General features: G+C 61.4%; 1 protein-coding gene across 1 annotated transcript; it reads left to right on the forward strand.

Moving 5' to 3' along the window:
• Positions 1-8,528: 8,528 nt before the first annotated feature.
• GPX2 (glutathione peroxidase 2) lies at positions 8,529-10,824 on the forward strand. The gene is made up of 2 exons (XM_065403764.1): positions 8,529-8,792; positions 10,241-10,824. The coding sequence occupies exons 1-2, from the start codon at positions 8,571-8,573 to the stop codon at positions 10,589-10,591; spliced, it is 573 nt and encodes a 190-aa protein (XP_065259836.1). The 5' UTR covers positions 8,529-8,570; the 3' UTR covers positions 10,592-10,824.
• Positions 10,825-13,698: the final 2,874 nt, after the last annotated feature.

Here is a 13,698-nt window from a genome sequence, read left to right on the forward strand (position 1 = left end):
TTGCGGCCGGCTGCTGGGCTCCCCTAGGCCGCTCAGTGCCAACACGGGCTCTGAGGCCATCCTGGGCCCTAATGGGGTCACTGCTGTACTGCCCGGAGACTCCCAAGAGCTCTGGCAGCTAGTGGAAGATGTCCCTTGGCTCATCTCGGGTTGCCTGGGCTGGGAGGCAGCCAGATGCCAGACCGTGGGGGCAGCCAGTCTGCTCACGCCTGGCCAGGGGGGCTAACGATCTCCGGAGGTTGGTTTGGCCGCGTCCCCAACAGGCCCAGGTAGAGGTGAACCCCTTGGGAGGACGTACACCAAGGCCTTCCTCCGCTCTGGACTGGCCGAGGAGAGTCATGTCACGAGACGCTCAGGCCACGTATCCAGTTGGCTGGATCCCGGAGGAGCTGTCGGCCACCTATCGCCCGCCCCGCCGGCCATCTGGAACGTGGCAGAATCTAGAGCCAGTGCTGGCTCAACCCATCCTGTTCCTGGCTCCTGCCTGGCCGGCCTGAGGCCTGGTGCACTTGGCACGTTCCCAGGCTCTTGGGGCTGATCCGCCATCTTCCCCTGTGGGACTGGGCCTGGCCCAGCCAGGGGGTGTGAGAGCATCTCCAGTCCAGTCTCTGCACTGCATGGTTCCGAGTCCAGTTCCCAGCCCGCGTCCAGGAGCTTCTGCAGGGTGGCCTGCATTTACATGCAGGGCAGTGAAACGGGGGCTGCCCGGTCCATGCCACTGGGAGCTGAGCTGTGAGGCATATCCCTGCTGGCGCTGCTCCTGGCCAGCCAGTGCCCGGCTGGCAGACGGACCCTCCTTGCTTTGCGCTCTGCTCCTCTGTCCATTTCTTAGGAGGCTCTTCGGAGCCGGCAGACACCACTTAACCAGCCGGGAAATGGGTTTGTGCCCCCTCCGCCCCCCGGAATGTGTTTAAATCGTGCTCTTCATTTTCCACCCCTTCCCCCTTCTGGTGTCCGAGGAGCAGGGGATGTGGGAGCCTGGGGTGGGGTGGGGGTCTCACTTTGCAAGTATTAACCCTTTCTGTGCCGGTGCTGGCGGTTACCCGCTACACCGAAGGTGGTGTCAGATGTATGGGCAGGACTGAGTGTCTTCCACATGCCCTGCTGGGCTAATCAGGGGCCTTGGCTATGGCCCTCCCCCACCATCCCTGGTTGTCTGTGGCGCTGGGCAGGGCAGGCCTGGGAGAGCGCTGCCTATTGTCCCGCCACAAGGGGGCGCTCATCGTCAAACCCAGCGGGGACATGGGGCAGCAGCAACAGCAGCACGCACGCTCAGGAGCCCTGCAGGAAAGCAGGCGCTGAAGACGGAGGGCTGGGATGCGATCAGCTCAGCTCTCCCGCCCCTCGCTGCTGGTGAGACGCCCCGGAGCCCTCGTCTGAAACGAGGGGGAACAGGGACTCGCGGAGCGCTGCAAAGAGGAGAACGCTGCAGGCGAAGGCTCTCGGTGCCCCTGCCAGCGGGCAGCGGACGGGGGCGGAGTGTGCTGCTGTGGGAGGGGGAGAGGGCGCCCGTCCGATCCTTCCTTCCTGATGGGGTCGCCCCGTCCAGCAGGAATCCGCCCGCGTATTTCCGCGCTCAGCCCCAAGGTGCAGATGCTGCGCTCTGAACCGAGCTAGGAACTGCTGCTGCCGGAGGTCGTTAGACTCCGGCTCACCCTCCCCTCGCTGCATGGCTTCTGGGGGGCTCCACGTGTCCGCGAAGGCAGCACTGACTGCCCCACACAGGAAGCCGTGGCTCTGTGGGGCGGCGGGCCTGCTTCTCTTAGGCACCTCCTGGGTAGGTCCTGTTGCTGGCACTGGACCGAGAGGCGATGGTCGCTGAGCTGGCTCGGTGCAGAGCGCCGTGAGTTCCCTGATGCCAGGTGGCAGTAAGATTGCGCTATGGGCATTCCTAGAGAAATGCTCCCAGCTCCTGGACCCAACGCCTCCATTGCTAGTGGACCAGGCTTCCTCCGGTGCATGGATACCACAAGGCCCCTCTGAGCGGGGCGTCCTGCCTGCCCCATGTCCTGTTAGCCATGGATCTTTGTCTCCAGCAGCGACCGTCTGCGCATCCCGTCCTGAGGTCCTGTTTGAAAACACAAAGCTGCCCCCCGTGAGTCCTTGGCTGTGTGTCCCCGTTCCGCCCGTGGCGCCCTCTGCCCGCCCGGGGGGGCCTCATGTGACCTATTCCTGGAGTTCATTCTTTTAGACACAAATGTTTACAAAATAAAGGTGATTTCAAACCGGTGAGGGGGCTGCCTCGTTCCTGACGCTTCTCTCTGGGATCTCGCCTCCTGGAGACGGGGCCCTAAGCGGCGGAATGGGACTGCAGTGACTTTGAGGGTCTGGCTCTGGTGGGCGCACGGATGGTCAGTTATTGCTGCTGTCTCTCGCTGGCGCCACCTGCTCTCGGGCTGGGTGGGCAATGCAGGCCTGCTAAGCACGTCTCTCCTGGCCCTGGGGGGCCCTGGAGCACAGCAGCTGACCTGTGAAGCGGTGCAGTGAGCTGTTCCTTGGACAGGGACAGGGAGGGCGGGGGGACGGAGCTGCCATGGTTCTGCAGTAGCTGGGAGCTGTCTGTTCTTACTGGGCAGATTCGCCCAGCAGGGCAGCGCAGGGGGTCGGGAACACTGACGGGAGTCTGGCCCGGAGACACCCCGTCTTGTGAGATGTTCTGCAAGTGCAGGCTAAGAACCTTTCCCCCACCGCCTGGGCAAAGCAAGGACTTGGATGCGATAGACGGTGACCACAGCCCTGGCACTGTTCTCTGTCTGCACTGGCCTGGGGCAGCTGTCCATGGGCACTAGCAGCAGCCAGGAAAAGCTAAAGCCGGACGTCAAACCCTCGTCAGCCCGGGCTCTGGTTTCTCCGCTGCCCCAGGGGCGGCTCTGGTTCCAGGCAGCTGCACAAGGGCCCGGTGGGCCGGCAATCGGATCCCGCTGTCAGTAATTCCAGCTGCTTTTGCCTGGGGCGGGAGGGGCTGAGCACCTGGGGGGTGTTCCCTTTTGGGGGGGCAGGGCAGGCACCCCAGGGTGTTCCCGTTCCTCGAGAGTGGGGTGTCAGATGGGCTGAGTGCCCACCCAGGGGCAGTCGCTTGTGCTGAAACTGAGGCCTGAGCTGGATTTTGGCTCCCAAGCAATCCTTGAACCTGGGTCTCTGACAGCGTGTATGTGAGAGCGCCTGGGAGCCGGGCGGAGGCACTACTTGCAGCTGCTGCAGCAGGGTTTGTGGTTCCCCAGCACCGGAGGCGACAGCGGGACAGAGCTCCGGGCGCTGGGGCACTGGCCCCCTGAGAGCAGATGCACTGATGTCCACTTGCAGGAAACGAGCCGAGCTCCTTGTACACCTGCCTGGGCACACGGTCAGAGCCCTGGGCATCCACAGGGGCGGCCTGCAGGCACCTTGGCTCACCCAGCTGCCTTCCCTGACTGGCCGTGAGCTGCAGCTCCCCCCAGCAGCCCTGGCCCAGTCTAGTCTGGCTAGAAAACTCCTTTGCTGGACCATCTGCCTTGGCGACAGGAGCAGAGCCCGCTCCTGGCAGTGTGTGTGGGGGGGGCTGGTACCACATGAGCCTCCCACAGGGGTGTTGTCACCCGTGGCAGCAGAGGCTGAGGCAGGAGGCCAGCCTGGCATGACAGCACTGGGGCAGGTGAGGAGCTGGGGTGATGGAGGGAGCTGGGCCAGGCCCAGCCAGTCCCTGACCACACACCGGCTCAGCATTTCTCTCAAGCTGCTGGCTCCGGCTCCAGAATCTCAGCTTGTTTGTTTAAAGTCAGACTGCAGCTGAAGTGGTTGCAAGAAAAACCTTCATCCTCTCCTCAGCCCTGCAGGTTGGAGAGATCTGAGCTGTCCCATCTATCTCCCGTGTGGGGGTGAACTTCACCCACCCAGTGTTGTGAGGATTGTGAATGTCTCTCCCATTCACTGGTTAGTTGCTTAGAGTGAGGCTGAGCTCTCCCCTGACATCCAGCAACCCCGGCTGGGATTTGCATAGACACACCCACTCTGCCTAGGTGGTCAGCGGGCAGAGCTGCGTTAGGAAGTAATCAATGTTGGCTGGTTTGGGGTTATAAATCACTTTATTGAGCCCAGAGATAACAAAATGTGGTTGTCCTTCGTGTCTGAGTAAAGGACAGCAGAACTGTGCCTAGCATCACCTGAGTGGGGTGGGGGGAGGGTGTCACCCTCAGCTGAACCTCGGTCGCAAAGCCAGCAATAGGGATGCCAAGTACCACTGAAAATGAGTGCGTGGGCTGTGGTGTTTCTACTTGGCTGTTTGCATTCTGGATTGAGCTTTATGGTGCATCTACAGGGCTGGTAAATACCTGGGGCTGGCCTGTGACAGATGGCTCAGGCTAAGGGGGTGTTTAACTGAAGTGTAGAGCTGATGGCTGGAGATCTTGCTGCTTTGTGAGGTCCCAGAGCCCGGACCCCACCCCAAGCCTGAATGCTTCACTGCACCCCCTTAGCCTGAGCCCTGTGAGCCTGAGTCAACTGGCACAAACCCGCCCCAGCTGTTCCACTGTAGTGTAGACATAGCCCGAGCTGCAATTTGACCCTCCCCTTTCCAGTGCTTAAAGACAGAGCTGATTGGACTCGAGTGAGAGTCCTTGTTTCTGTGCAGTGATGGGTAGAGCTGAAATCCCTGATGAGTAAGTGTAGGGGCTCTGGCTTAGTCATGGTGTGGGGGCGGCGTTGCAGTGAAAGGCGACGAAAGGGCAGCAGCGCAGAGATTCCTAGCTAGCCAGTGAAATCACCGAGAGCTGGGGGATCTCGGAACACGACATTGTGGACGTAGCAGTGAGCAGCAAGTGTCAACAGTGGCAGGGCTGACCGCAGCAGTGAGCCAGTTGCAGAGGGGGCGGTAGCAGTGAGGGGGGTGTTGCTTAGGGTGCATGGGGTGACGCAGAGTTAGAAGGGAGTGGTGTGTTAAAGGGACGTTTGTTTGGACTTTCACACCAGGAGGTGGGAAACTGAGGCAAAGGCCCCTGTTAAGTTTTCCCAGATCAGGGGGTGGGATTTGAGCCAGTTCTGGTTTGTATTGTGAAGAGGAACTGACCCTGTCCTGTTGCTGCCAACACCACCTGGCAGAAGGGTTATATGCCCTCCCCAGTCAGGTGAGCATGGCCCTGTTCCAGCCCCACTGGGAGAGCCCCGAGAAAACCTGCTCATGTTTTGATCAGCTGCATTGGCTAATGTGAGCTGGCTCAGTGGGTGGGTGGCTCTGGGAAGGGCCCCCAGCTCTTTTCCCTCCATCTGAGCCCTGGAGTAGAAGAGGTCGGATGCGTGGACACTTGATGAGGGGCTGAGGAGAGGGGCATGGAGAGGAGCGTGCCAGGGGGCCGTGTCCCACTCCCATGCTGTCTAGTCTCATCTAATCTCTGCCTACTGCCATGAGGCCGGGCCATCTGCGCACTGCTGGGCCAGGGGCAGCAAGGGGGCTGCATGAAGCCCACAGGAGCTGGGCCGAGTGCCCAGTAATGGCCCCACACTGGGATGGCCGGGCTCTCTGCGACTGGGCCGCACTGCTGGAGGAGTCCAGAAGAAGCTAGGAGGTGGGGGGCCCTGTTATAAACAATTACATCCTGCCCCATTTACCATAAATACCCCCACTACTGTTCCAGGAGCACATCGATACTGGGCCTGGGGCCGTGCACAGACACCCAGTGAGAGACGGGCCCTGCCCCTAAGAGCTCACAGCCTCCATAGACAGTGGGTGGAGGGGAAACGGAGGCCTGGAGGTGGCAGGACCCAGCTGTCTAGAGTTGCAGGGCCCTGCCTTGCCCTGCCCCCACCAATTTCCTACCCAGCTATTTCCTATGACCTGCAGCCGGCAGCTAACTGATCCACTGTGGGCAGGAGCCTGCTCAGGTACCTCTGAGAGCCGCTGCCTTGGAAACCCCTCAAGGGCCGGGGTTGTGCCTGCCGGGTACTGTTCCCAGGGCGGTGAGACGCCAGCCTCAGAACCTGCTGTGGGCGCCGAGCCCGGCCAGCCTGGATGGAGGGAAACACACACACACGAGTGGGGCTCTGGCAAGGATGGGGCCACCCCCGCCCCCGAGAGGATTATTAACAAAAGGGGGGTGGGGGTGGGGCTCCGTTTACCGCGAGGAGGCAGCGTAGTGAGTAGCTAGAACACTGGCCTGGGCCCCAGGAGCCCTGGGTTCTAGCCCCAGCTCTGTCACTGGCCTGCTGGGGAAGGCCCCGCCTCAGGCCTTAGTTTCCCCCTGGGGGTAATGGTACTGCCCTGCTTTGAGAGCGACAGATGAAAAGCGTTACATGTGCTCATTTGATTTGCTCACTGCTATAGACCAGGAACATACAGTCTGTTCTCCCCGGCGGGCTCTGCCTCGCCCAGCGAGAGTGCGCACATCTCAATGGAAAGCGTGCATTTGCGCTCAGACTTCCTTTCTCCCTTGTGTCCATTGGAATCAAATTGTCCCGGGCGAGATTTAAAGCTGACCCCTCTACCCTGTCTGAGTGGAGCCCCCCCTTCTCACCGGCTGGGCTTTGGGCAGCTCATTGCACAGACACCAGCTGAGTTTCCAGTGTGCGGCCCATGCAGCAGCCTTCATCTGTTATCTAAGGCCCTCTGAATACCTCATCCAGATGCAAGCCTGGCACAAGCCCCATCTATCCACTGCCTTGCCAGGCCCCTGTTCACACAGTATCTGAGTGCGTCACCCTCAGTCACAGAATTACCCTTGTGCCCCTGGGAGGTGGGGAAGGAGCAGCCCCATTTCACGAGAGAGGCACCAGGTGGATTAAGTGACTTAGCCAAGGTCACCCAGTAGGTCAGCGGCACAGTCGGGCCTAGAACGCAGGTGTCCTGAAGCCCAGGCCAGCTTTCCTTCCTCCCCGAGGCCTTTGCAGGTCACCCCCTGCCTGGCCTGGCCTGAGAGCAGGAAGGTGCAAACCAAACTCAAAGTGCCTTTTCTCTTTCCCTTGCCCGTGTCTGTTAGCGTTGGGCAGGCAGTGAACCAGCGAGCCAGGGCAGGTCTGTAGGGAAACGCCACAGGCAGCGGAGCTTGGCTGTTGTGCCCTCGCTTGGGCGTTACCAGCAAAGCCAAGCCCTGGGAAGAGGGAAATTTGGGCACTGGTGCCAGCAATGCAGGAGATTCCTGGAGTCCCCAGCGGTGTTGTGCAGAGCAGGTGAACATTCTCCTCCAAGGCAGCAGCGCGGGGCCAGGCAGGGAACCCGAGACCCAGCCCCCAGTCTGACATCTTTTAAATGCATTTTTAAAAGTTTGCTTATATATTTTTATATTACAATAGGGTTTAGTTATTTAGTTATAATATAACATTAAATGAAAAATACCAATAAACCAAATTCTGAAGCACAGTCATTTCAAAATGAAAAAGTGAAAGGTTCCATTCTGAGAAAGTCAAAATGCTTTGTCAATTCTCTTCTATACACGTCATAGAAATCGACGTTACCGCAGAATGTTTTCATTTAGTCAGATTCACTTTTTCTGATGGAAAACCGTTGTCAGAAAATTTCCCACATACTCAGATAGAAGGAAAAAGAAAAGGAAACAAAAATGTTGGCTTGTTATGTTTTAAATCTCATGAAGTTTTAAAGAAATCTCCTAATTTTTGAACACTTGTGGCTAGGGATGCTGAAACGGGCCTGTCTCTCCCTGTGCGTCTGTGCAGTGCCCAGCCCAATGGGGTCCTGATCTCAGCCGGGGCAGGATCTGTCTCCTACTCTGTGTCTGGGCAGTGCCTGGCACAACCGGGCCCTGATCTCAGCTGGGGCACGATCTGTCTGCTGCTCTGTGTCTGGGCAGTGCCTGGCACAACCGGGCCCTGATCTCAGCTGGGGCACGATCTGTCTCCTGCTCTGTGTCTGGGCAGTGCCTGGCACAACCGGGCCCTGATCTCAGCTGGGGCACGATCTGTCTCCTGCTCTGTGTCTGGGCAGTGCCTGGCGCAACCGGGCCCTGATCTCAGCTGGGGCAGGATCTGTCTCCTGCTCTGTGTCTGGGCAGTGCCTGGCGCAACCGGGCCCTGATCTCAGCTGGGGCAGGATCTGTCTCCTGCTCTGTGTCTGGGCAGTGCCTGGCACAACCGGGCCCTGATCTCAGCTGGGGCAAGGCCTGTCGCTCACTGTGTGTCTGTGCAGCACCTGGCCCCTGCTCTCAGCTGGGGCAGGATCTGTCTCTTGCTGTGTGTCTGTGCAGCGCCTGGCACAACAGGGCCCTGATCTTGGGATGTCTAGGGGCCAGTGGAAGGCACATACTACCAGTCACTGTCTGATTCTTCCCTCTCAGTTGCATCACCCAGTGCTAGAGGAGCTAACCGACTTGAATTACTGAGAGCGAGCCGGAGTATCAGGTTGGCCTGAATTTCCTTCCGGCGCGAGCCGGCTTTGCAACGAGACCTGTGCAGGCCTGACCTGCTGCTTTGTTCTGCGGCTGGAAAGAGTTGGCTCACTGACAGGGGCGCGCTCTGATTTCCTTCCAGGCGGTGCCAGGAACGGAGAGACCTTTGGAGCAGCAGATCACGTGGGTCATGGGGCGTGGGGCGTGGAGCGAGCCTTAAGCCAGCGCCTGCCAGCAGGCAAGGCTCACTGTGCAGCTACAGCCATGGCTCACATCGCCAAATCCTTCTACGACCTGAGCGCCACCGACATCCATGGGGAGAAGGTGGATTTCAACAACTTCCGGGGCCGGGTGGTTTTGATTGAGAACGTGGCATCCCTCTGAGGCACGACGGTGCGGGATTACACCCAGCTCAACCAGCTGCAGGCCCGGTACCCGCGGCGGCTGGTCGTGCTGGGCTTCCCTTGCAACCAGTTTGGCTACCAGGTATGTGGCACCTGCATCCCCCCACCCCATGTCCTCTGCCTCACCAAAGAGCCCTGGAGGTTGCAGGCCCTGCAGGATCATCCCCCTCCAGCGTGCTGGGCATGCAGCGGGTGCTGGCTCGGTGCTTGGAGAGCTCCCGCCAGCCAGGGGCTGGGAACAAGAGACGTGTGCGGCCCCGGCTCCTCCTATGGCGTCTCGCCTGGGCACGTGGGATAGGGTCAGAGCAGCCGCTGGGGTAGGAATTGCGCGGGGGGGGGCACTGCCCCTCTGGGATGGCCACGCAGCAGCACGGCGACATGGGACCGGTGCCCCCAATCCAGCCCAGAGATCAGTTCCAAAGCCAGGCAGTGACCCAAGGGATCGGCTGCCCACTGCCCTGTCGCTTACACCAGCGATGCTCTGCCATGCACCAGGGTGTGGGGCGGGAGCATCCTGCCCTTTGATTCTCCCTCCTGCATGGCACAGGCAGGAATGATTTAAGTAGCCGATGCTGGCCTCAGCTGCACCTGTAAGACCCAATGGCCCAGGTGGGTCTATGCTGAATGGAGTGCATTTTGCACGCTCCTGCCCCAGGCTGGGCTCCCTCCTCCCAGCCTGCCTCCTGCTGTCCAGGCTGGGCGCCCTCCTGCCCACGTAAAGCCTCCTTGGCGACCCCTCAGTGGCAGCCTGAGCACTGCCCAGAAGGGGGCATTGGAGCAGCTCCACCCTAGCCCCAGCGTGCGAATCTCTCACCTGGCTGCAGTCTGACGGGCAGGGCCTGGGCTGCCCCCACAACCAGAGCGGCGTGAGAGCAGCTAGCGACGGAGCAGGGTGGCTGGGTCCCTTCCAGGCGCCAGGGCAGGGTTCTTGCCTGGAGAACCTTCTTTGCTGCTGGGACCGTACAATCCAGCTGCTGGTCAGGACGTTTCCCCTGCTCCCACATGGTGGCCCGGCGGGGAGGTCAATGAACAGGGACACAGGACGCCTGGGTTCTCTTCCCAGCCCTGCCACAGCTCTACTGGGTGACCTTCGGCAAGTCACTTCCCTGCCCCGTGCCTCAGTTTCCCCTTTGCCTGTGTTGTCTATTCCCTGGGGCAGGGACTAGCGCTCGCTCTGGGTCTGTGCAGCACCTGGCACGAGGGGGGGAGGTGATCTCCGCCAGGGTCGAAGCAGTGCCAGGACAATGCCCCCACCCCAATCTCAGCGGGGGTCTGTGCAGCTCAGGACACAACGGGCGGCGAGGGGGGGGGGGGATCTCAGTCACACCCTGAATTCCTCACTGTGTGCTTGCGGGAAGGCAAACAAATGACGGAGTGGCAGAACAGGCCGGGCCAGGACGGTGGGGGCTGGGACCATCCATGAGTCACTAAGGAGCAGCGGGAGGCGGAGGGATAGGGCTGGACAGGCTCCAGTCCATCCCTGGACGCCATTGCTCTGTGGCCCGACACGCCCTGTCCTCTCCCCGGCAGGAGAACTGCACCAATGAGGAGATCCTCAACAGCCTGAAATACGTGCGGCCCGGGGCCGGCTTCGAGCCCAACTTCACCCTCTTCCAGAAATGCCAGGTGAACGGGCAGGAGGTGCACCCCGTCTTCGCCTACCTGAAGGCCCACCTGCCCACCCCGGCCGACGAGCCCTCCGCCTTGATGGGCGACCCCAAGTTCGTCGTGTGGAGCCCCGTGCGCCGCGACGACCTCTCTTGGAACTTCGAGAAGTTCCTGGTGGGGCCCGAGGGGGAGCCCTTCAAACGCTACAGCCCCAAGTTCCAGACCGTTGCCATCGAGCCCGACATCCAGCGCCTCCTCAAGCTAACCAAATAGGGGGGCAGTAATGGGAGCCCGGCTGCAGCGCCCCCTGCTGGAGGGGCACGGCGCCCATCGGAGCAGCGGCCACTCCCTAAGTCTCAGCCCGCTGCGGCCGGCATCAGCGCTTTACCGGGTGACGGCCCCCTTCTAAACCACACGGGAGGGGGCCCGAAGGGGGTAAAGGCACTGAACGCTCGGCCCTCTGGGCACCGGGCACCGCCTGGGGCCAATAAACAAGCCTGAAGGGAGCTGGGTCTCTGTGTGTTTTCTACCCCTGCCCCCCCACCAATTGCAAAGCCTGGCACTAGGACAACAGCGTCGGCTGCCTCCCACTGGCCAGAGCAGGGAGGCCCAGACGAGAGGAGACAACCAGGGCACTTTGGCCCCGGGTCTTGCGCCAGCCTCCGCCATGTTGGCAGAGGGACCTGAGCCCTTGCTGCTGCAGGGGTGGAGGATGTGGGGGGGGGGGAGAGAGACTGGCAGAGCCTGAACGCCCATGGGGGCTGTGCTGGAGGGAGCCCGGCGCAGAGTGGTGGGTGCCCAGGGCAGCGAGCTGGGCAGAGGGCTGCCCGTCACCAAGGCTGGCAGGGAGTGAGTGTTAATATTCCTCCTGCCTAAAGGGGCCTCGCCCATTAAAATGGCTGTGAGGGCAGGCGCCCCTCGTGGCAAAGCGGGTTCACAGCTCTTTGTGAGCAGGGGCCCAGAGATGGCAAAGACCACAGGGCACTGCGCAACCCACCCCTCTGCAATTCCCTGGGAGCAGCCCCAGCCAGGGGCCGTGCCCCATGGCAACCTGCCCCTCTGCCATGCGCCGGGAACAGCCCCAGCTGGGGGCCGTGCCCCATGGCAACCCACCCTTCTGCAATTCCCTGGGAGCAGCCCCAGCTGGGAGCCGAGCCCCATGGCAACCCACCCCTCTGCAACGTCCCGGGAGCAGCCCAGCCAGGGGCCATGCCCCATGGCAACCCGCCCCTCTGCCATGCCCCTGGAGCAGCCCAGCCAGGGGCCATGCCCCATTGCAAACCCAGCCCCTGTGTGCTGCCCTGGGAGCAGCCCCAGCTGCAGGGGAGGTCGGGGGGCATCCCCGACAGCAAACCCAGCCCCTCTGCAAAGCATCAGGCCAGGTGGGGGCTCTGCGTCCCAAGCCAGGAAGCCCCCTGACAAGTGGCTTGGGGGGGCGAGGGTCAGCCCCGCTGCCTCCAACTGCTTCCTGGCCCCCACAGAAATCACTGCAGCAATGTCCTCTGCGGGGGGTGGGACGGACGGACTGTGTCTGCCTTCTCCCCCCACCCCCACTGGACGGGACCAGGAAGTTACCCCCTCCCATGGGCTCTTCATTCCTCTGCCAGCCTCCTATCTGGCAGGGCACCCCACCCCCACATCGACAGCTGAGGACCTGCCTTCCAGGAGCAGCAGGAGGAGCTGCTTCCCCATGCCACAAGCCCTCACAGGGGCATCAGTGAGCTGCTCTGCCACCCGTGGGGCCCATTTGGCCTGCTCTGGGATGGCTGGAACTGCCCGTGGCAGAACGAGTCTATTGCCCAGCCCCCTTCGCCTGCCCCAGCCCAGGGATTGGTTCCTCGCTGCAGAATTACAGCCCCAGCCCGGCTGCGTGTGCAGAGCCTCAAAAACACGCCCCGAGTGGGACTGACGCTGCCTGAGGCTGCCGAGAGCCTGAGCCCATTGCTGGGAGGGAGCTGCCCCGGGCGTGACTGACACAGCGACGCCACCTGAGGCTACAGAGAGCCTGAGGGGCAGATTCCCTGCCCAATTCAGGGGCCTGGGTGGCTCCTGGCTCCAGCTAAGGCAGCTCAACTTGTGTCCCTGCTGCCATGGCCACATGGTGCTTTGCAGGGGGTAGGTCTGCCCTAGCCACACCCCCTCCCGCCTGCCCTGCCTCCAGCCGCAGCCAAGGTGGCTCCGTGCCTAGTGTGGGAATCACTGATGGCATCTTGTGCTGGGAGCTGTGGCATGGTCTAGTGGCTAGTGCACTGGGCTAGGACTCAGAAGACCTGGGTTCTACCCCCAGCTCTGCTGCAAAGTGACAGCCCTGCTCGGTACCTCTGTTTCCCCACCATTTGCCTTCAGCGTGAGCCCTATGGGGAAGACAGCATCTCCAGCTGTGTACGTGCAGCACCTGGTGCAACTGGACCTCTGGGCACGATCATAATAGTGACGACTCTCAGGAGGGAGGGATAGCTCTGTGGTTTGAGCGTTGGCCTGCTAAACCCAGGGTTGTGAGTTCAATCCTTGGTCACTCTTCTGACCCCTCTCCAGGCAATCCCTGGCGCTGCTGCTGGGTGACCTTTGACAAGTCATTTTCCTGCTTGTAATGGGGTGTGTGTGATGCTTCTTGAGACTCCTCTGTACAGCGCCTGGAGATGGCTGGCGGAAAAGCCCCAGCAAGGCGCTCCGTATTAAAGCCAAGCGAAAGCACCCAGCTAGTCACAGAAGCACTGGCAGCTCGCGTGCAGGGTGCTCCCAGGGCAGGGCCCTCCTGTGAGGCAGCACAGAAACGCCCTCAGGGTGCAGGGCCAGAGGAGGCTGCAATGCTGTGCCTTCACTTCCTCTCACCACAGTGGCAGGGAGCCAGCTGGGTCTAACGCTGTGGATCCGTGTGGCTTCCTTCTGTGACACATTACCCATTTCACTGCCTGCCCCCCCTTGCCGGGCTGGAACAGCAGAACCCCTGTCCCAGGGGGCACAGGAAACAGCCCAGCGAGCCCTGCGCAGTCCTTCATGAACGACTGCCCCGTGCAAACCCTCCCAGGAATTTCATTCTGTCTAGCCCAGAACCTGCCCTAGGAGCAATCAGGATTCTGTGGCAGGGCCAGCACTGTTCACATGGGGCCACAGGGCCCAGGGCCCCCCGCTGGGCTCCCAGCAGCACAGCAAACAGACGTGTCCATAGCACCCCATGTTGGCGAGGCTGCAGACAGCAAACACTGCAATTCACAGGCCCCGCTCTTTGCCCCACCGGTGAGCGGGACAACAGGCAGCAGAAAGGCTGACTCACCGCAGGGCCCCACCAGAGCCTGGGGCGGGGGGAGGAAGTGGGTTATAAAGGAGAGCAGGCCTCTGCTGGGATGAGCCAGTTCCTGGAGAAATCCCCACTCCCTCAG

Source organism: Emys orbicularis, chromosome 4 (genome assembly GCF_028017835.1).
Source record: "Emys orbicularis isolate rEmyOrb1 chromosome 4, rEmyOrb1.hap1, whole genome shotgun sequence".
In the NCBI taxonomy this organism is placed as follows: domain Eukaryota; kingdom Metazoa; phylum Chordata; order Testudines; family Emydidae; genus Emys; species Emys orbicularis.